Below are 25064 nucleotides of genomic sequence, written 5' to 3' on the forward strand. Positions count from 1 at the left end.
GTTCATTTTACCGTGACTCTCGTGTGTTGTGCTCTATTCAATTTAATGTATTTTAACCAAACGCGTTGTAAATTTACGGCACGGTAAAATAACGCCCGAGTGTTGCCATTTTTCATAAATTACTAGGGGAGACTTAGCCCGGCCCCCGAAATATTTAGCCCTAGTTGAGCCACTGAAGACAACACAATTTTGATGCGGAATAGCATGCGTATGAAATCTATTTCTAAGTAATAATTAATCAAAAGTGTCGGTTCGCTCAAAAGAGTCGTTTTACGTAAGTGTTTTATAAGGGTAATTTAGTATATATTTCACTAATATTATAAATCATAAATTCATAATAAATTATCAGCTATCATAACGTGTTGGAAATTTTCATATATCGGCAAAACGTAGCTATCATACATGTACAAAATTTAAAATCATAATTTCATATTAAATTAATTGCTATTAATACGAGATAAATGGATATTCTCATCCATCAGCAAAACGTAGCTTATGATGTTTGGCGTATAAAAGGCGGTCGTGCATCTCTTACAGTCCTAATAGTTTCACGGTTTGCAGAAATTTAACCACTTCTAATACAGGTAATATATTACATAAATAAACATAATATATTTTTACAGCTATTTTAGTATTAACAATTTCTGTTTTCATAAACCTTTACGAATAAATAAATAAATAAAAAGCTAGTTTTATTATTCGATTTACAGAATTGTTTTAAGATAATATGTGACATAATATCGAATAATATTTAGTATTTTTAGATTACTTATTAATACCATTTTAATAATATGTTCTAGTTAAACCAAATACTAATTGATCGTGAATAATATCTATAAAAAAAATTAAAAAAACGGACAATGGCTTCAAAAGAATGTAAGTAAAATGCATTTCAGTTTGAATTTAAAACTTTTCCTCCATATCATTAAATATTTTGTTGCACTATACATTTCAGCAATCAAATTCCCGAACACTATTTTGCTTGGAACAGCATCCGGTGCATATCAAGTTGAAGGAGGATGGAATGATGATGGTAAGTCATGATAATTTGTATTATAGCAGGTTATAGCATTAAAGACTTAAAAAATAAATGTAAAACACATATTTCATTGTATATAGAAACTATAATATTATAATACAGACCGTTTTGATGTGATGGAAACTGAATATGATATTTAATTTTTATATAATTCCAAATATAATTTTTGTAATAGATTATTTTAATAAAAGCACATATAGTATTATAATGAAAATAAATGAATTGAAAAAGTTTAAACAGACTAGAAAATAATAAAAAATAATAATATAATTTTAAATCGTAATAAATTCTAAGAAAAACAGGTAAAACTTAATAAAGGTTTATTTTTTCTATATTTTATTCATTACTTTTGTGAAAAATCGTATAGATATGAACAAAGAAACATTGGGTGGTAATAAATGGTACTTAAAAAGATTTGTATGAGGTCGGTTTTGAATTTTTCTATATTTTACGAACACTAACTAGAAAGTTACAACAACAAAATAATAAAATTAACTACAGTGAAAAATGTATTCAATTTTAATATTTAGAAATCCGTTATAGAGATGCCTTCATAATAATTATAATTATTATGGGATGTTGACTGTATATTTTACACATCAAGCAAACTGCACGTCGATATTATAGACATAGCGGTGAAACAGAAAAAAATATAGTTGTATTATTATCTTACAGGCAAATCTCCAAACATTTGGGACGACCATTTCCACAACAAAAATATTAAGCGTGAGACTCACTTAATTTCCAAACCAAAGGGAAATAAGCACCCCGTCTTTTTCGGAGCGAACTTTTCTGGTAAAAACCATGACCACGAGACATATATCGTCAATGGAGACATCGCGTGCGATTCCTACCACAAGGTCGACGAAGACGTGAAGAATTTGGTTGAACTCGGAGTAAGTATACAAGATATTACGAGAACATTTTTTTTATTCTATTTATATTTATTAATGCACAATTGCAAAATATCTAATTTATATTTTATAAATTGCGTGATGAAAAATAGAAGTACAACTTTATGCTATAATTCTTTATAGATAAGGTAATAATATAGGTATTATGAATCTTACGAACACCGCATTTAAATGGTTTTGAATATATTTTTCGTCAACGCTAATCGACCGTGGATAATAATTACGACAATTAAAATATTCGCATAATATTTTCCAGGTGGACTTCTACAGGTTCTCCATAAGCTGGGCAAGAGTATTGCCCGTAGGAGATGATCGATTACCTAATGAAAAAGGAATAGAATATTACAAAACGTTGATTGACAAACTTGTAGAAAACAATATTCAACCAGTGGTAACTTATATATAACTATTTTATATTATATTATACTAATATAATAGAAATGATAATTGATTTATTTCCTGTTGAGAAACGGTCATGAACATCGAAAACTGCGCAATAATATAGACTCATAAAATAGTAAGATTTCCAAACTGAACTGTAAAATCAATTATAATAATAATATCAATAAGAAATTTCCAAAACTAAATCGATCGCGGGTACGATATATCGGTAATAAAATAAAGTACAGAAAATGAACCAATAAAACAAAATATAATTTTAACGATCAAATATGTTATGTATTATAATTTATGCTCCAGAAACGATTGCGATCTATTAGATTTTTCGAAATTATTACATAACTGATTCAATAAGATTCAGTGATATTATATAATTATCATTCTATAAAAGTAATTAGAAAATCCACGGATTTTCATGTAATGTAATTGCCATATATTAGAAAATCTGAACCATCTGACAGGAGTAAACGCATTAGAAATACATCCACGAGCAAATCGTATTATATTCAAACTGATTTTTTTTAAATATTACAAAACTTTATTCATCGTGAATAGTCTATAAAGAGATTCTCACTAAAAATAGTCATATATTACAATGGTTTAATACTTGAATATTATAGTAACCATTCATACATTTTGATTAGTTTTGCTTTCAGTTACGATTAGATCTGCAATTTCTTGTGAAGTTCGTCTTCTCTTAAATGTATTTTATATATACATAGTTTAGAACGAACGAAAACAAATCTTTATATTTTATTAACTATATTATATTTTTAAGTTTAATTTTTAATTTTTTATCAAAAATAATTTGCACTAATGCACATATGCATTGCTTTTTTTGAGGACTTTATTCATATTGTCAAAGGAATAAAAGTATAGGCTCCGTCAAGTAAATTTTAAGGAAGGGTGCATCATGTAAAGTATATACACTAATATCTAAATAATGTTTAAATTGTATAATCTAAATATTTGTGATATTTGTGAGTATGTTTTCAAATTGTATGAAGATCCATACTTATTTTAGTTTTTTCGATGGCTAAAAAGTCATTGGAGCTACTATAAAATCCGATAATGATAATAGTACACTCTAACCTACGTTTTAATTGTATAATTTTTTAAATTTTTTTTTTTTTTTAAAAGAGTGTTCGAATATACAATTGTGCAGTCATCTCGAGGCGCACACGAACAAAACCATTTTTAAGGTTTTATAGGTCATAATATTTTTAGTTCAATTTACGATGTTTAACTGACGTGCAAATGTGACACGCAAAGCACGTTAACATTTCCGTTATTTTTTTTTCAAATATTTTTATTTTCCGCCTAAACACATATTTGGATAACGAATTTTCAGGTAACGATGTACCACTGGGATCTTCCATCATACATCCAAGATTTTGGTGGATGGGCGAACCCGAACATAGTCACCTACTTTTCCAACTACGTAAACTTTCTATACAAAACATACGGTGACAAGGTGAGCAATACAGTCGTTCTATTAGTAAACCAGTGGCCATTATGCAATGTTCTCTGAGCGGAATAGACAATTAGACCGTAGGCTACCTACGTATATCTACTACAAAAAGTCGGAATTCAAGTAAAATCGGAAATATGCATAGAAATACAATTAGCATAAAGATATTTAATTGCAGCAAATGAAAATTGGCGAAAACATCTATTGTACATGATTCATGATCTTATATTAAAACAAAACATTGCTCTTGTGATGATGATTTAATCTTCTGAAATTGTTATAAAACACAATATGTTTGAGCATAGGTCTTTTAATTAATTTCAAAAATTCTATTAATAAAAATACATCGAATGTGAAAAAAGACTTCCAGGTCACGTATCGTATTGAGATGGGTGAATTGTATTGTTGTATTGATTTTTCAAGCTTAAAAAAAAATGACCATTTCTTACAAATAAATTGTATTTATTTTGAAAACCTGTAAACCGATAGTTTTGCTATATTCTTAAAATATTTTCTTTAATTTTTCTCAATTATTAAGAAAATTATAGGAGATTTTGTACAACGATATATATTTAATCCTGTTCAATCGATATCGTGTACACAATCTAAAAAATATTGCTTAAAAAAATAATAAGTGATTGTTTGTGATTAAGTTGAGGGGTCATGGTGAATATTTTAAGTGTTTAGTCATGTCCTCTCTGGTTTTCCTAATGTCTCAAAAAAACGTTGAGAAGTTAAAGAAAATGTCCCCTCTAATACACCAATTTAAATTAATTTCCTTCATTTTACTTTTTCTATCGCGATTACCGGAACTATTCTTCTGGTCGACATCGTGAGCATAAAATATAATAAAACACATATCAGGGTATAACCACTACGTTTCTTGTTTTGCCGAAAATCTAAATAAAAAAAGGATTAAAATAAAATGTACCCCTGACTCCGCTCATTGCACGATTAGCCAATCGTTTGTCTACTCACCCCACCTGGATGTATTCATGGGATGTGTATACAACAGGGTGTCATATCAATAGTACGTGTCTAACGTTATACCATCGTAACGAACAGGTGAAAATGTGGACCACGATCAACGAGCCCAGATTCGTCATTAAAGCATACGGGGATGAGCAAGTCGCGCCGGCACTCGGTTCCCAGTTCAGTGGCATAGTCGATTACATGGCCTTACGTAACGTATTGCTCGCCCACGCGGCCGCTTACAGGATCTACGAAAAATCGTACAAGGAGCAGCAGAAAGGTGAGGCGCTTCGTGAGACATTCGCATTTTTTTTCGTTACGATCTAATTTTCCGCGGTTGTGAATTGCGTCTGGGGGAAAAAAAAAATATACCGTTACGGAAATCGTCCCCGCGCTTGCGACTGGTATCGCGATTGACCATTAAAATAATTTATCTGTATGCCTGAAACTGTGTGTATAAAAGCAACTATCCGTATATTGATTGACGTTTATTGTGCACTTTTCAGGTGAGATCAGTTTGTGCTTGGACACTACGGCGTTCATACCGCATGATCCCGAACTCGAAGAACATCAAGAGGCCGTCAGGAAAGCATACGATTTCAACGTACTGTACACTACAATTATATACTATATACGCGATGCTAGATGGTTTGAGCAGGATATTCATTTAAATGTTATTTGTTCGCAGCTCGGTATTTTCACTCAGCCGTTGATCAGTGGTGAATTCCCGAAAAGGGTTATCGATTCCATAAACGAAGTGAACGCACGCGAAAATATAAACATTGAACGTCTCATTCCGTTTACGGAGGAAGAAAAGAAAGACATTATTGGTAAAATTGCTTTACGTAACTTTATATGTGAAAATAGTATATTGTGAAGTTCATTAATGTTTCAACAAAACTATGCCATAAATTCGAGAGTATTTGTGATGTACTAGATTGTGTAGTTACAGGAAAAAATGCATATCCATGGACAGTGGCGTAGCCAGGATTTTTAAATGGGAGGGGGGGGCTAACTACTTTTTTTGGATAAGTTAGGTAAGAGAGGATATGAGAATTCACCCTTAACCCCCCCACAATCTACCACCAAGTTTTTAAACGTAATTCAAGCATTTTAGTATAGTTTTAAAAATATTTATTAATATATAATTTATAATAATAATAATAATTTTGGTTTCAGTGTTCAGTCACTTGCTCCACTCTGACAGCTGCATTCTCTTAGGCGAGTTTCTGGCAAATTCAGTTATTATTTCACTTTCATCGAATTGCTCTTTTTTATTTATATTAGCCATAGCTAACCCAATCAGTCAGTTTTCCGATATGGTGCTTCTTAAAAAATTTTTTAAGCGATTAAGTGCTGAAAACGTTCTTTCCGAAGTGAAAGAGGTAACGTGGTGAATAATTGTAAAAGTATTTTAATGTTAGGTCGAAAATTGGTGCGATGAGAGAGTGAATCAAGAGCAGAATTCGGTTTTGGAATAGTATTTTGACTCCATTGTTGCCTCCATATGAACAGGTCAGCTCTGATTGTAGCTCTGATCAAGGAGATTTTGGACATATATTTTAGCAGCTTTTATAATATTTTTATCGTCATACATATTTAAATTGGCCGGAATAAGTCCTTCAAGTGCCATAACATCAATAAGCCATTGATTAAAACGAGCATTGATTCTATTAAATAGTCAAGATACATTATACATATAAACACGGCCCATGGGGGAGGCTATAGCCCCCTTAGCCCCCCCTTGGCTACGCCACTGTTCATGGATGGTCACTCTTAACTGTTTAAATTTTCTTAAAAAGTCAAAATATACATAACAATATCGTAATTGTTATTTATTTATTTACAGGTTCGTATGATTTCATATGTATCAATTACTATTTCTCCTACATATTAAGACCTATGAACGAAGATGAATATAGTGGTACAGAACTACAGAAAAAGGACACTGGATTGGTTGGCGCTATGAACGAAGACAACTTCAGCGACGTAAATATCAAAATATATAGAAGTATTTGATATATGTAATTTTATTAAATTTTTTTTTCAATTTTAGACATATAAGGGTTTCACTCAGGTGATCGACTGGTTTGTTGAACATTGTAACAATCCTAAGATTTTTATTACTGAAAATGGCCGTTATGAGGGACCTAACAAAGATGAATCTGAATTAAAAATAAGATATCATCGAGTGAGTACAAAAATGTTTATATTTCAACATGTGTTATGCATGTTAAATATCAAATACTTACTGGCTGTTATTGTATTGGACAGAGCAAATATATTTACTCCGTTCCATTATATTTGTGTGTTGTGAGATCGAACGGCTTATGGAAATGTGTTTTTGAATTTTATTTTTTTTTATCTTTGCAGGGCATTTTAACGGAACTCGACAAAGCCTTGAAGAATGGTGTTAATATTATTGGATACGGCGTTTGGTCGTTTATGGATTCATTGGAATGGTCATTTGGATATTTTGAGTAAATATTATTTAAACCTATTTTTTTTTTTTAAATTTTTATACATCGTTCACTGTATCTCTATTTCTGTTTTTTAGAAAACGTTATGGCATATTAAGCGTGGACTTCAATGACAAGGATAGACCTCGTTCTAAGAAGCCTTCATATGATTTCTTTGAGAAATTGTTCAAAGAAAGAACAGTAGAGGCTCTTGCTTACGAATAATATTAGTACACTTTTTAGGGGGATCAATTAAAATATTATTGTAAACATAATTAGGGCAGTAGATACAATATTAGTTCAATCTCGATTGGCAAAAGAACATATACAAAAATAAATGCAGGGCTTATCTAACTGAACGTTACAACGTGTTGTCATTTCTCCATCTCAATTGATTAATACCCTTCAATAACTCTTTCAATTGTTCAAAAACAAATTCCACTTCCAGGTAAATATTTTGTGATATAACGGTTAAATAGTAATTTTATTCGTATGTATGTGTCTAAATATAAAAAAAAAATTGTTTTTCCTTGAAACTTAAAATATTGTAATTTAATGTTAATGTTAACCATATTATATATTCAATCAAGTCAGTAACATATTTTGTAACAATATAGTAATACTCTATAGTCGAATTTCGAGTTTTTCTTTTTTACCCTTTCCAAACGATTATTTTATATAGAACAGTATGCGTAACATAAAAATATATCTTGTGTAACTTCGATGTTTCAAGACAATTTTAATAGACAAAGATATTGGTTACAATGTAATACCTATACTGTATAACCACTGAATCTTAATCCACGACTTCGTGCGAGTCCATATACAATGACATGACCGTAATGGATGATGGGCGACATTTTTATGAGTATGTTTATTAATTCCAAAATGAATTCTTTATCTATTTCAACTCTTTGATTTAAAAATTATAGCGTTTACCGTTTGAACAAAGAAAAAACTCATTATTTTCGTTTAAAACACGATGTAAAATTATTGCAATTGTATATTGTATATATTAGGGTGGTCCTTAGTTATAGAGGTTAAAAAGAAATTGAAAAATTTATACTCATGGGCTCGAAATTTTGTTTGGTATATTGATAAGATAATTTTGGTAAAATTTGAATTTGATAAGTCAACCCCTTCACGTGCCTCAAAGGGGTTAAAGTTGTAAGATAAGGGAGTGAATTATACATTTTTACCTCTAATGTCTTAAATTCTAAATTTAGATTATACATGTATAGGACTATTTTTATAATAATGAATATTTACTACAAAAAAGGTATCTTGTAAATTTTTTGTAAAATTAAGAAAAACCAGTCAATATTTTTGGAAAATGGTTCGTTTTTTAGTTATTTATCTGTATTTCCTTAAATTTTATAGCTACACAAAAATTGTAAATTAGCAATATTATTCCACACAATATTATCTATAAAAAAGAAGTTATCATTTTTTTTGGTACATTAACCCTATTGTAAATAATCAAGAAAAATCTTAAAAGTATAGGTTTTTACAACTTTTTATTTATTAAAATATGTTAATTTTTTAAATATTGTATTCATGTTACACAATACATTAATCAAATTTAATTTTAAGTTTATTCATTAAATATTAAAAAATAATATTAATGATGTATTATTAATAGGCATAAGTTTTCTTTAAAATCTCACGGCTAAACCCTGGATATTATTGAACAACCTAAAAAAGTTACATGTATTTATATTATTTGATATAGGTAAAATATCACAAGATTATATAAATATTTCATACTTGTAAAATAAATTGTTTTTGATCTTAATTTTTAGTGAATTTTTCATTATATTCCTACATCAATTTTACTCCACGTTCAGCTGTATCGTTAACGACTTTTAGTGCAGATAATATTTCTTTAGCTTGTATATACTCATCCAAGGCTTTCCATGTGCTTGGATCTTCTCGTAAAAAATTAAAAGATATTTTAAATCGTTGAAATAATTTCCATGATTTATTATTAAGCAGGGCAAATGGAAGATCTTGATTAACAAAATTTGATACATCGTCAAATTGTACGTTAATTTTTTTATTTGAACCTTCATTTTCTTCTTCGTTTATATTTTCTTCGTATCCTTGCAAAATTTTATTTGCCTTTCGATGTTTAGTATTGTAGTCAACTAGGTCATCAAATAATGAAAACACAGCACATTCTTCATTCAAATACCACAATTGGTTTATGAATTTTTTTAATGCGACTTCTCCCAATTTATTATTGTTATAATTCAATAACTTTTTTAAAAACATAATATCATTTATAGGAGCGGTAATAATATCTGGAGCCGAAATCTACACTTGAATATAACATTCAACTATAAAACTACATATATCTTCCAATGACTTTTTTTCTTTTGTTGAAATTTGAAATTGATCACAAAACATTAAAATTTTATAAGAGTATATAGCTTTTGACATCCATCGAGATAAGTGATAAGCACCTGGCTGACGAAATCGTATACCATTTGGAGGTATTCCTCCTAAAAATACTAAAACTAGCTGTATAAACTCCTTATAATCATCTCTCGGAAAGTGATTATTAAGTTTGTCTACACAAAATAAAATAATTTCATCTGCAACAGCTTTTAAATTTTTATTTAAACTAGGAAATGTTAAAAATATCCTAAAGTTATTTAAATCTAAATTTTTCCAATTATTTTTGAAACGCTTAAATAGATGTATGTCTGGACCAGTTTTAACAGTAATTCTGGTATAAATAAAAATTGCTTGTAGGACAATCTCAAAAATATGATGGCGGCACGCAAAAAATAAAATATTAAGATTTAATAATTGTTCTAAAAGAACACATGATCCGTTTAATCGACCGCTGTTAGACGCGGTAGTATCGAATACAAACGCCTGGACTTTATCTTCCAGACACCATTCTTGTAATGTGTTGTGCACAGAAGAATAAATATCTTTTCAAGTACCTGAGATCAATGGAGGGATTCCTAAAAGTTTTTCTACATTTGGTGCCGTAACAATTATAGGAAGTCGTTCTACATTTTTTCTGTTTAATAAATCTGGAAGTAATTTGGAGTCCCAGTGTAATATAACAAAATTTAAGTCAAGATTTAAAAAGTTAGTTTTAATTGTTTCCGATGTTTGTTTACGTATATTTTCTTGAGCTTTTTTTTATACTTGTCCTATTTATCAAAAATTCAGAACAATTTACCTGGAAATATTCTGCTACTGCTGTTAATAAATGTACAGTATCCTGATCACTGATTTTACATTTATCAAGAACTGCTGCTAAACGAGGTGTTATAATGTTTTATTTTGCACGCGTTGGTTTTTGAAGGCCTAGGAATATCATATATGTCAACGGTTTCCTCTATATCTATATCTGTATCTATATCTTCGCACTCGGAATTTGAACTGCTAAAATCCTGAACTTCGTCTAAAACTAAAATAGTTTGAATAAAATGGTTGTCAATACATAAAATACCGCCGTATGTATATTATATTATAATTAAAAATTACCTGTGAAATTTTCTGTTTCATTCTGCTGTATATTTTTTCTTTTTTCTTCTTCTTCTTGTCGACAAATTTTACGATTTTCGACACCCGTCAATTTCATATCTATACCAAGCATACACCCTGGACGTCCTTTTTGCCGTTGTTTTAATAAAAACTGTTTATCTTCTTCAATTTTTATTGTATTCAAAGCGTTCGCATGAGCAATATCAAAATATCGTCTAATTCTTCTAAAAATATTTTATTACGTTTTTCTTGTGTGTCTGTTTTTCTTGATTTATTTTTATCCAATGATCTCCAATACTCATATAACTTTTTTAATTTAGTCGCACAGTCGGAAGAATACTGCGTAGGAATACGCGCTTTTCTCCAAAAAACCATATATTCATCGATCACCAGATGTGAACTTTCGTTTAAATTTAATTTGACGAATCACATATTGTAAAATAAAACACTTAGGCAATCTCTTTTTTTATGGTAATTTAGAGCCAGTAATTTGGTTTTTCATAGTTCCAATTAAAAATAATTGTTGTCTAGGCATTTTATTATTATTTTATAAATTATTCTTAAAGTTAAACGTAAATAAAATAATATGTAAATAATCCAACTATTAAGTACACACGGATAATATGAAGGAAAGAAACCAACTAAATCTATTTCAACTTATTATTTGAACTTTATTTAATTATCTGTTTTATAATGTAGGTAGTATAATAATAAAATATAATATTATCTACACAAAGGCAATAACAAAACATTATCTATACTTTTCAATTCTAAAGTTTATTATCTTAAATCTATATTTTATAATTATCAAAATTATATAATTAGGTATATGTTTAGTGTGATTCGTGTTTAATAAAACTGCATTAAATAATGATGACTTTGAAAAAGGGAAACCATAACATTTTTAAATATAAAAGTATTGGATGGATAATATTGTGTGGAAAAATATTGCTAATTTACAATTTTTGTGTAGCTATGAAATTTAAGGAAATACAGATAAATAACTAAAAAACGAACCATTTTCCAAAAAAAATTGACTTTGACTGGTTTTTCTTAATTTTACGAAAAAGTATTAATTTTACAAAATATTTATAAGATACCTTTTTTTGTAGTAAATATTCATAATTATAAAAATAATCCTATACATGTATGGTCTAAATTTAGAATTTAAGACATTACAGGTGAAAATGTATAATTCACCCTCTTATCATACAACTTTAACCCCATTGAGGCACGAAAGGGGTTGACTTATCAAATTCAAATTTTACCAAAATTTTCTTGTCAATATACCAAACGAAATTTCGAGCCCATGACATAACATTAATGAAGTTCATAAATAAGGACTACCCTAGTGTATATATAAAAACATGATTTTACCTTTTATAATTATTTGAATCCTATATATATGATTCAATGTTATGACAGTTGTTTTTTCCTTTATTTTTTATTTATTTATTTTGTTATGAACAATATCGAGGTCATATTTTTTAAGCTGAAATAATAACTTCAAACATTTTTTCCCATACTGTCATTCGATTGAACTAGTACTTTGAAAATGCTATTTTCTGAATATACTATTTGTATTCCAAAACGTAAAAAAAAAACCTATTTATAAACTACGAAAAATCATTGTAATCAAAGCACGCCTGTTTTTTACAGAATTTTAGTTGAAATGTTTATTGAATAAGTATTTTATGAATACAACTCAAATAACTCAATTATAAAAAGTTTTACAATTTTTATAATAATTTAGAATTATTTTGATTTTTGGGTAATTCATTCATTCTATTTGAAACTGTATTCTAATACTCAAATCAGTACCATTCACTTATATACATGAACCCCTAGCAGAACTCGACTCCGACCATGCCCCGGTTAAAATAACAATAAATTCATCTCATCAAATATACCAGAAAAATAACTCATTAATTAAAGGCAAACCGGATTGGATTAAATTAAAAAAACAGTATGCATTCAAGTCTAAAATACCTATAACTATTTTTACAATTCAAACTGCTGAAAAAACCGCCGATCACTTCACGGAAGTCATTACGGATGCTGCGTGAGCTTGTTCAAACCCTGCATCGTCAAATCCACCTAGTTTATGTATACTACCACCATCCATTTCTTCACTTATATCCTGGCAAGTCAAACTTATAAAAATAAACTAAAAGATTACTTAATCAAGATTTTAACATTATCCCTCCTCTCCACACAGATTCAAAACTAGTTATATCTGACATAGATTAATGTAACGTGTTACACAGATATTCTGCATTATAAATTCTCGTCTAACCATATAGGTAACCCCAACAACGATAACAGAGTTAGTATGCACGCACTGCATACTTTAAGAATGCACTGGAGCAACCTGACTATTCAGTTCAATAATCTATTGGTTATGTAACTCCAAACAAATTTAAGCAAATTATTAAAAATCTTTCTAATCAAAAAGCACCGGGTTACGATAAAATCACGAATCTCATGTTTAAAAAATTGCCTTCAAAAGATTGGTTCTGCTGTTTAACTTATTTAGTTCACTGTTGCGTCTTGGTTATTTCTCAATCAAATGGAAAATATCGACGATAATTCTCATAAAGAAACCTGAAAAAGATAAGACAAATCCTGATATCTACAGGCCTATTAGTCTCCAAACATCCTTATCAAAATTGTTCGAAAACGTCATACACTCGAGACTTCTCGATTATTTGAACATCACGGACACCATTCCGAAATTCCAGTTTGGTTTCAGAACAAATCATTCTACCGTTCAACAATTTTTACGGATCACGGAACATATCAACTCAACGTTTGAAATGTAATGTCACACTGACGCAATATTTATTGACGTATCAAAAGCGTTTGACAAAGTGTGGCATGAAAGCCTACTCTTTAAACTATGTAACATAAATACTCCAACATATTTCTTTAATATAATTCGCTCATTCCTCACAAATAGACAATATTTAGTTAGAGTAAATGACAGTGTCTCTATCCTCAAGTCTATCTCTGCTAGTGTACCTCAAGGCTCTAAACTTTGTCCTATTTTATTCAACTTATACGTTTCCGACATTCCTCAATCACCACGTACGCATATTTCTCTCTTCGTAGATGATAAAACCATCTTCATGGAATCACTAAACAATTTGTAATTTCAATCATTTTTAATTTTAAAACTTCAAAAATTAAAAAACTTAAATGTAATCAAACTTTATTTAGAATCATGTAATTGAAAACGCATTAACATTTGTCTAGGCTTAAATAATTTAGATGATAATGAAATAAAAATAAAAGTGTATTATATTACTCGTAATAAAGTATTCTGTACCAAACGTTATAAAAACACAAAAAATTGTAATGGGTGTAATAAATATTTATTTATTTTTTATCTTTCCGTACTTTCCTTTTAGCCACACAACTACATGAAACACGCTTGTTGATAATGATCATGATCATAATATTAAATTTGTCCAAATATAATATTACATTTGTTTAAGTAGAATATTACGTATTCCTAATAATGTATTACGTGTAGTATATGCATTAAAGGAAGAATTTATTACAGAATACCAAACATTAATTGAGCACACTGGAGAATTCAACATCTGGATGTTTCCAATTTGAATGAAAATTTGAAATAGTTCAAACATTTCAATGTGCAAAACATTTAATTATTATATTTCATGTACCAATGGTCATGTACAGATCAATGCAAAACATTGCGTACCATACACTAGATATCTGTTTTATGTACACGAAAAATCCAATCAAATTATTCGTAATATTAAAAATATAATTAAATGTTCTTCCTGAAAAAAATTCACCAAAATATTAGCCCAACGATTAATTAAATATAAACATGCAAGAGTGCGGTTACATATGAAAATTGTACATGATAATGTATATTATGTTGTTTAATATCAAATAATATATTATTTTATATTATAATTTCGAAACTATGTAATAAAATCAACAGAAAACTGAAGCGTAAAAATAGTACAATTTATGTTTGTGTACTTATCATTTATATAAAGTACTGTACTGTATGTTCATAAAAATTAATATTTTTAAATATAGTTGTATATTCTGTGGATATATTTTAGTTAAAATAGAAAAATAATTAGTTTAATATAATTTCTTGATGGTTCAAAAATACGACACGTACGATAAGTATGTTATGATGGAGAGTAAATCATTTTCAAAAATGTTTTATTTAAAGGTGCTGAAAATAAAAACAATGTATTTCTGTATCTTGTGCTTTTTTTTTTATCTTATGACGAAATACGTATTCAAGTATTTTAAGGCTAAAAATATTATTCGTTGCTTATAACATATTTACAGGGTGTGATAAAAATTTTAGATTTTGATCTGGTCGATTGTTTCCCTTAATAATTAACTTAACTATCAAAATATCAAGGAATTATGAGCAGTTAAACAAATAATAATTATTATCATTGACCTAAAGAAAATTATTAATTTTCATTTTGGTATTTAAATATTAAAATCTTACTGAGATAAAGTATTATGACACGTGGTTAACACCGTCATACAAGTGTATTGTGAGTATTGCGAGTGTGACACGTCTGGTTATAGAATTATCATCGGGTTGGACGACACTAACAATAAAAGAAACAAGATACTAGAACGGATGAATAAATGTTTCTTCATGAAGATACTATTTTATGTTTTAAAATTGATTATTTCACACATCGAGTATTATAAAAATATATGTAATATTATAATACTATTAAAATATAGTAATATCTTTGTGTAAAAAAGGCTTTTCATAATTTTTTTTTTTAAACCAAAATGTAATAATTAGTCCTATAAAATTTAAAAAAAATTTAAAAACCACTTGCTTCGTATTAGATTAAACAAAATAAATAGTTTCAACATGGTATGTTATGATACTTTTCGACCGCGACACGTTCGTCTAAGTAATTCGTCATTGATTTTTGATATTATATTGTGTTAGTGTGTATTTTATGTGTCTCCGTGTATTGTAATATCAAACCCGTACGGACAGGTACTCATCGCATTGGAAAAATATATTTTAGTACACATAAAGTCGTATTCAATGAAATGGTGTTTGCGTGAAAATACAATATAATAACATCGTCGTTGAAAAAAATGATCCCATCGAAGAATCTCACAGACTGTTAAAACTATGATTAATGAGCGTTAAGAATTAATTGGAATACGAAAACGTGTCCGAGGGTTTAAACAATAATAAAATAGCGTTTCATTATGTATAAGTAGAATGCCGTTGGAGCGATGAATCCCGCGTTGAAGGTGTTCGCCGGGCGCGTGTGTGCAGCGTGCAATTAATTAAACGTCGTTTTTGTACTTTACGCGTGCGAAGAGACACGTAAAATATCAATTATTTATTACTTCTGTTCTCTATAATTATTCTTCTGGTTGCCCTTTAACTCCCCCGTCCCCGTCCCTGTTTCCCGCCAATACCGGTGAACCCAAAATGTATGTAGTACAATATTGTTTGAAAAATATGAATAAGAAAAGAAATGGGTGGACATGCTATTACACGACCAGCAAGTGTACCGGCGGAACCTGGTATGGCGTATTATAGTGCGAGTATAACAAAATTAACTTTTGCGCTCACTCCATGCGAATCAGTGACGTATTTAAAAGGGCGTTCACCGGGCACCCGGATCCCTCCTAACCCTGAACGATTTCAGCGTTCGGTGTACGACGCGTAATTCCGTTTTTTCTCTCTCTTTTCACGTTCGGCGGGTGTCCTATGTACGAAAACGGGTGACATTGCGACTGCCAGCGTTAATTAAACAATATCGCGTGCCACCGATGTTGCCCGCAATAATGTGGATCTCGCCACCGCTCTCATAGTCCGGATATCTAAATCCGTTGGCTAAGCACACAAGTTGCTAGTGTGTCGAAATGCAAACACCGTCGGTTCGCGTGCGAGTTCGCATGCTCCCAGACGAAAACCATTTATCTTTATTTTCGTACATTACGGTATGATATTTGATTCGTCGCGATAATGTCAGATGCGCATGAAGCTTAATGATATTAATAATATGTAGTTCGTTCTTTGCAATATCATCCGTCATATGCGCACCCTTTTGTGGTGGTAGTGGGGATCAGCGTAGCCGAGGAGGCAATGTGTGCGTTAGCTACACCCTGGGAATTCAATTACTTGTTGCCCTATATGTGTACTGTTATGACGGTATAGACATTTATAACATTTAACCGGAAACGAAAAGCAACATGATTATTATTTTATTTCATTTATATTTTTTTCAAATAACTATGTTGATGTCTGATCGTTACAGAACCCTTTGAAAATCAAAAAAGTTTCACGTTATTACATGGCTTGCGTGTTTCAAATAATATATTGTACACACCAACAGGGGTACATTTTAAAAACGCAACTGAAAGTTTTGGTTCACACCAAAACCTTCGCAGATATACAAGTAGATTATATGTATATATATATATATATAAGTAGACGTAACTTTTCTAACTAAATAAAATAATGGATTTAAAGTAGCGAGAAAATACCGATCGTTTTAGTAAACTTTTTTCGAGTGATGTCACGATAGCGATAACCCACTTCATTATAAGCATAGTTTTCAATACCAGTTCATAATATATTATATTCGAGATCCTTCACGTCTCTGTTACGGGAACGCATTCAAGTCCAATCGTAATGCGACTTTTAAGAATACAGCTCATTCTTAGAGCTTTGATAAATTAATACTGCTTGACATTATGATACATTTTTAATAACGCCATTAAATTTAACCTTTAAACGTTTTAATTAAAGAAATAGGTTATTATGTTCTGCGTTTTCAAAAAATACATTGATAAATTGCCAAAAACAATATAGAGGAATCGATCAGTTGACTACGATATGTGGTGTGCATCGAAATGGGTAAAATACTTTTTCGGCACTACAATAGTTTTTTAATATTATGTTTGAGGAGATTAAGTCTGGTTCTTCGTTTTATTGAGGTTCTCGGTTTCACCGCTTATAATATGCTAGACACTCCAAATCGACGGTTCCAAGAGAATTTATCACCTACTCGCATTACACAATCAATCTTGATAATATAGTTATATAATACAGTATATAATTTGTTATATATTATTGTTAAATATAATTTGTTGGTTGATGGTCGATATGAATTAAAAAAAAAAAAAAAAATGTTTACATTTTTAGGGTATATTGATATAATGTATATTTTAACTTCATTATTGAATTATTGTCTGCTAAAATATTCACGTATACGATGTCTACTAGCTGCGAATAACCTCTACTTAAATACGCCCAAACGTCCATCAACGAATGACCTGTTCCTCCGCTTCAATTATACAATGACTTTTAGCGTATACCACACATAACACATACACCAATACTCACACACATGCACACTCGCATACATACATAAACATGCAAACTTACACACACACGTGCTTTTGTTATTGGTAAAAGCTAAAATCGTTTCAAGTTAAAAAATTAGAAACGTGTTAACTATTTTTTAACTCGTTCAGTTGATTTGTTAAGTTTTAAGTTTAAAGTTAATTCTCTTGTATTAACTAGTAAAAGTTACAATTTTAATGGGAAGAAATACCTTAACTTAGTTAAAAATATTACTTTTTAAGGGTACATTATAATTATATAACATTACGATATTTATAACAGACAATGATTATATGTGTTACTCTGAGCCATATTGAAATTAATGGTAGGTGTACTTTGCATTTATACAATAATTATTCTGGTTACTTTTATTAAAAACTATAGTATGTACAAAAAATATGTTTTCGGTTAATTTTATCATCTGGAATCTATTGCAGAAAAAGAATGCACCTAATGCGGCCAAAAAATCAGTCAACTGATAATAGTAGCCACATTTCATTGCAGGGAAAAATGTAATTCGTTTAGGGAATAGTTGATTTTAAATAGGTACTATCGCGTCAACAGTAACTCGGTAACTGAAGTCGTCGACTTTTCAATTTCGTACACAGTGCCCGTTACAGCTGTTCGTATAATGTTGACCGAATAAATTATCTGGTAAACGGACGAGCATCACGGTAACGCGTGAAGGGAATTATGTTTTTCGAAAGTCGGGCGATCGTACTTTCATGAATTTTTAAACTCGCGCCGCCGTGCGATACTATACGCGCTCTTGCGAAACGTTCGTGCGTGGAACGGTTATGAATGGTAGTGAACCCTATGGAAATGACCGGGTCGTGCAAGAGTTGCGCTCATTGTGTTATAAATAAATCTCGTAAAACGGAACAAAACGGACGAAGGGACGGAACGGGACGGAACAAGTGGGATTGAGGGGAAATGCTAGGGAAAACCGAGGAAAACGGAAAGACAAAAAATAATGGAGACGGAAAAGGTTGGCGGCGGGAGACGACGAGTGCAGCGGACGCCGAACGAATAATATATTGATCATCGGCACAGCGAGTCGGACATGCTTGCGTGGCGGCGTCCGCTGCCGGTGTCACGCGACTCGATAATTGATACACAACATATTTTTCCTGCTATTACATTATCTCGCATCGCACCTTGGCCCCGACGTCGCGCAATACTACGAGTATTCCGCTACGGCTAGGTAATAATGTCGCAGAGCATTAAAACACAATGCAGATGCGGTCGGTGGAGATAATTTACTCGAGTTTACGGCAAGTGTAATCTACTCAAGATCGTAAAATGAACATTAAACCATAAGTTGTAGTCAACTTTAAGCTGTACACGATTTTGAAGTTTACAACATTAATTTTAGTTTTTCAATAAAAGTTCATTTTTTTTTAAGTGATTGGGGTTCATTTTAAAAAACAATTACGATAGTTGTGCGTTTTTTCATAATTACTTAGCGATAGCTTAACGTATCGCTAACTTGTTTTCTTGACAACCGTTCAAGTAGTACATGCTTAATTTTCCACATTATCACAAATGGCGAACAAATCGAAAAAACCACATTTCACGGTCAAAACGTCAACGTTTTGTTCCGGAAAGTGTAATCGGATATTTTATTTTACGTCCCAGTCGAATCGTCGAAGGTTTAACAATTGATGGAGTAACTCGATAACGGACCAGACGAGCTAGAGTATTATATTTGATCTTGCAATGCACTCATGGTCGACAATGTTTGTAACACAATATCGTTAAAACTTATACAAAGCACGCATAGAATTCAACAAGACTTATAATTATTCCAAAATCGAAAGTAGAATAGATTTACTCTATGAAACTCCGTGTAATATCATTCAAAACGAATAATTCTGTTGTTTGGAAGTTTTGTTATATTTTCCCCTGCTATATCAGATTGCATTTTCGCGTTGTGATAGTTGTTAGAAAACCAAAACGATAATTATTGGTCAATATTTTGTTGTGTTAACAATACAGAAAATACGCGTTTTCTTATAAACTCTGTTTTATAAAAAGGTATTAAAATATAAATAGAAACACCCTTTTAAGTATTCAAGTATTTGTTTGACTATGATTTGATGGATATTATATTATTGCATTGTGGTATGTACATTGACGGAACACGAAATAACTCCAGTAGCCCGTTAAAAACGATTACAAATAATGGTGTTTTCATTCAGACTCTACATCAAATATTAGAACCTACCGATAATTTTCTGTTTAAGGGCAATGAAACTGTGCAAAATATCATGGTTGAATAAATAATTAAAAATGTAAGTTTTAAATTTCATAACCGAACATTTCGTTATAGTTTTATTTAGTATAAGCTTCACGTTCCTAGTCAACTTCTATGTGGTCGATGATTTGGATTGTTTTAAGAACTCGCATTTGAACTTCCAAAAAAACCTGCAGGTTCAAGTGAGCAGTATTTGTTATTCGGTTTGATTTCTTTTGCCATTCCGCTGGCTATCCCGAAAGTTATTTCAGTATTATTCTTAAAGTATGTTTATGTTTTTTTCCCTGGAAATATTATTGATGGCTTTGATCTTATTCTGAAACCCACAGGAATACGTTGCTGATATTTCTAAGTACAGGTAAGGTTATTCAAAGATAGTATTCTTTTTCTATTGAAGATATTTCTGCTTACCCTTGTTGTTTTTTTTTTTTGTTTTTTCTAGTTTTTATTTTTCAACATTTTATTCTAGTTTAATATTTTTTGTTTCACCATATATACAGTAAGTTTATTTTTACTAACCTAAAAGAAGATGGCTTTTATAAGTTTCGTAGTTTTTTAAGAATTTTTAAAAATTTCTAATAAATTATTTAATTATTCTTCATTTAGTTCTATCACTTTTTCAATTAATTTTACTTTAATACTACAAATAGCTTTAAAAATATTTAATTTTTTTTTTTGTTAAGTTTTAATTTTTTTATTAAATATCATATGAATGATTTTAAAAATATGTTCAAATAAGTCGTTTTAAACATGTATTTATTGAAATTTATCAGTCATTTTTAACATAATATATTTTTTTCGAGTTAGTTTTTATAATTATTATAATATAATATTATAATAATATAATAATTATAATATAAAGATGAAATTAAATAGTAAAAAAATCATATATATATATTAATATCCTAATATTTAAAATTATATTTTAAGGACGTATAGTTATTTTTAAAAGTTTTGACTATACGAGTAAGACCTTAATATTTAAAGAATGTTAAATATCAATAATTTTAATAGTAGTTAAAGCATTGATGTGTTAAAAGTAAAAAGTATTAAAAATATGTTAAAGCATTGATGATAAATAATATCTATAAGCGATGGTTAAAGTTGTTAATTTTACCTAAACATTATATGAAATCGATGCTACTCCAACCAAAAAAGCAGTGTCTATCCGTCACGTTTAAGAGTTACAAGTTAATTGACTGATCATGTATGGTGATTGAATTGCATTCACTAAATGTTGAGATAATAATAATTCCATTGAGTATCTTTATTTATAGGCTGTTGAAAAAAATAATGCATTTATAAAATATATTCATAACTTTAAATATCACTGCGAATTCGAAAAAGTATTATTTGGTCTAGCTAAGGTAAATTTTATTCAGGTTGTGGAATATTGACTTAAATTGTATTTTCAATTTCAAAATTTTCAGAAGATATGGCCCCGGGTTGAACAGGATAGGAATAAGTAAACGTGAAATGGAAATCGATAATGAATAATATTTTCGTATTAAAAGGTGTGAGCCAAAGCTGAATGAAAAACAAATGGTTTTAAGTATGTATTTTGTATTTATTTTTTATTTTGATTTTGTATTTAATATTATTTTGTATTTCGTTGACCATCAAATTTTAACGATGTGCAAAAGTTTTGTCGATGAATATTTAAATCTTATATATTCGTAATAATTACAAAAAATGCACACCTACAACGTTCTATAAGCGTAAATTATGTTCAAAATATTCAAGTATCGCTCAAATCGTACACAAAGAAATTTCTGATAACAATGTTTTTGAGTACACTTTAGAGACTTGGAAATATTTGATAAAAAGATAACGTAATGGATATTGCAAAAAACTATCGTCAACTATATTTTATGTAAGTGTATCAATGATAAAAGAATTTTTACAAATTCCATTTTCTTGTAGCAAAATGTTAGAATTATATGAAATACTATAATAAAAATAATTATGGTTATGACTTATTTACAATTAATTATAATTAATGTTTTTGGTAATATTTTAATAATTTACGGGTAACTATGAGCTATAAATTCTAGTGGTTAAAAATAATTATAATGATAAGTCGATATGAGTTTCATAAGTTTAATATTTTAGACCCACAATGGATGCGTAATGATTCATAATGTACGGGAACGTATGAATACAGCATGCCTTATTCAAACCGAAATCAATGTTTCGATTTTTAATAGGGATTTGATATTTTTCTCTCTCATTATCCAAAATTTTCCAAATTTTCGGTGATTATCATGATAAAATATACAACTCATAGTAATTTATGTAATATATTTGTTACATATTGTTCAGCTAAAATATTATGTTTTTGTTCACTCCAGTCGGGTCATATTAAAACCGTCAATATCAAACTATTATCGGCGGGTCGTAGAAATTTTCTTAGTTCCTAATAAACTTAAACACGTTTGACCGTGCTTGTCATGAAACGAACAAATCAATTAAGAGCAAAGTTGAGAAAACATTGCACTAACGTATATAGATAATATTGCATTGATCTAGAAAACGGGTAAACATTTTTTGATGGCTTTAGCTGTTTGACGGCGGAAAGGAGTGGTCATAAGTGTGTGGACGTATCATTTTTATAAAATCAAAAATCTTTACGGTTATTTCGTACATGGATACCTACTTCTATAATCAGCGTAAACGTTTGTCGTATACTTTCAGGAGCAAAATTCTGGAATGGGAAACATATTTAGGAGGAAGATATCGGTACATTTGACAAATATGTTGATAACCATGGCTTTCAAAGACAAACACTGCTGTTATCAACGGAAATATTATAATACTAACGGTATTTTCTGTCAAATTTAACATATACATATCAATTTCATTTACACTTTACATCAAAGTAATTACTCGTATCAGCCCAAATAGGAAAATGTTATGTTTTCTACGTAGGCGTGTATTATTAGGGAGGGGGGGGTCGAAATATTGAAGACATAATAACATATATACAATTCAATAATTCTGTATTATTATACGTATTACCGTTAACCATAAATATTTTTTAACACTGTATAGGAGTACACTTTCAACTAAAAGTTTAAACAAAATAGGTAGATACATTAAAAAGAAATCTTTTTATTTAAGAACAATATAACAAAAATATGCAATTAAATTAAAAATTATAGAGCAAAATCTAACTTTCTTTTGATTTTTGAAAATATATCGATATAGTTGCTAGTTATAGAAAAATAAAATTTTTATCATTGCTTGACATATAATATTATATTTTTTTTTTTCGTTTTGTTTCGTGACATTTTGGGAGTCATCGCTCCCATGGCCCCCTTTATATCTATGCCTACTCCTACAAACTCCCTCCATTTTTTTTATATTTACTGAAGTAAGGTTTATAAGATTGTAGAGAAGATTTTATTTGTATTGTACCTATTGCCTGTCGTATATTGTGTACTACGGCTAGTTACAGAAGCAAAATATATTTTGTGTATTCTTTTAGTATCTTTAAAAAAAATATAATGTTTTATCTGAAATAAAATCTAATCTAACTCAAAACCGTTTAAAACAATTATGTCCAACAAGATTGATAGGCAGACATGATTCAATAATTTTTTTTCTTGAATTATCTGATGCAATTATTGATAGTTTATGGTGCATTTGTACTTGAATTGGCAATAATGTTTCACCAAGAGTAAACATATTGATGTGTGCTAAAATACAAACAGAATTTATACCACCATCTTAAATATCTACTGGAAATTGTGTTGAAAATTAGTTTATCATTAAATAAGTTTCTTTAGATAAAGTATATAGATCTGATTGAAGCTATTTAAACTACTGACAAATATAATTAAAAATTAAGATTAAATAATAAAAGTAAATTGAAAATTATATATAATAATGCTAAATCTAAATGTAATTACTTAAACATAGAAATATATATATATATATATATAAGCAAAAAATCAGACACAATTCACAGTTACATTTGCCTGAGTATTAATGTAGATTATCTTTATTCAATTAATTTGTAAATCATTTTTTAAATTAATTAAATGAGCGATTTTATCTATCTTACAGGTTTATAGTTTAAAATATTAATTTTATGTTACTATTATCCAATTGTACTCGTATATATGACGAAGAAAAATTAAGCAGTTATTTCAAATGTATCAAGATGATTTAGATTTCATTGTGTTAGCAGCTGTGAGTAAAATTAAAATGTGGCATCAACAATTTGCAGCAACTCAAGTTTTACCAAATTTGATACTCTTTGTAAATATAATATATACATTTTCCTTTCTAATTTAAAAATTCTTCAAATTTTATCAACTCTCTCAGTTCCCGCTGCCAGCAATGAGCGAAATTTTTCAACATCACAAAGAATAAAAACATATTTGCCAAACGCCACGGGTGAAACTAAACTAAATAGTGTGACAATAATAGATGTAAACATTAATATAATGTTATAACTCGATGTTGTCCCAAATAACTCGGCAACCAAAACAAGAAAATCCTAGTTAATGTGATATGTAATTAAAAAGTAAAGTAGTTTAAATATTTTTTAACTTTTTAAATATTTTAAATAATGTATAACAAAATTAAAAATATGTTTATTTTTACTTATTGTATAGATCTAAATACTAACCCCCCCCCCCC

At 29.4% G+C, this 25064-nt stretch overlaps 1 protein-coding gene and 1 pseudogene across 1 annotated transcript; one reads left to right on the top strand and one right to left on the bottom strand.

Moving 5' to 3' along the window:
* The first annotated feature begins 484 nt into the window (after window positions 1–484).
* LOC112682990 (myrosinase 1-like) lies at window positions 485–7774 on the top strand. The gene is made up of 13 exons (XM_025553794.1): window positions 485–584; window positions 801–876; window positions 956–1033; window positions 1715–1935; window positions 2210–2344; window positions 3704–3826; window positions 4889–5075; window positions 5302–5399; window positions 5484–5625; window positions 6645–6784; window positions 6852–6986; window positions 7169–7275; window positions 7353–7774. The coding sequence occupies exons 2-13, from the start codon at window positions 861–863 to the stop codon at window positions 7477–7479; spliced, it is 1509 nt and encodes a 502-aa protein (XP_025409579.1). The 5' UTR covers window positions 485–584; window positions 801–860; the 3' UTR covers window positions 7480–7774.
* A 681-nt stretch (window positions 7775–8455) lies between these two features.
* The window catches only part of LOC112682983, a 25616-nt pseudogene continuing 9007 nt past the window's right edge, over window positions 8456–25064 (bottom strand).

Source organism: Sipha flava, unplaced genomic scaffold (assembly GCF_003268045.1).
Source record: "Sipha flava isolate LNK unplaced genomic scaffold, YSA_version1 217_pilon_pilon, whole genome shotgun sequence".
NCBI classification, from domain to species: Eukaryota; Metazoa; Arthropoda; class Insecta; order Hemiptera; family Aphididae; genus Sipha; species Sipha flava.

Coding starts and splice junctions, on each gene's coding strand:
- LOC112682990 (XM_025553794.1), top strand. Junction 5,400..5,483: donor GGAAAGCATACGATTTCAAC/GTACTGTACACT, acceptor ATTTGTTCGCAG/CTCGGTATTTTCACTCAGCC. Junction 5,626..6,644: donor AGAAAAGAAAGACATTATTG/GTAAAATTGCTT, acceptor ATTTATTTACAG/GTTCGTATGATTTCATATGT.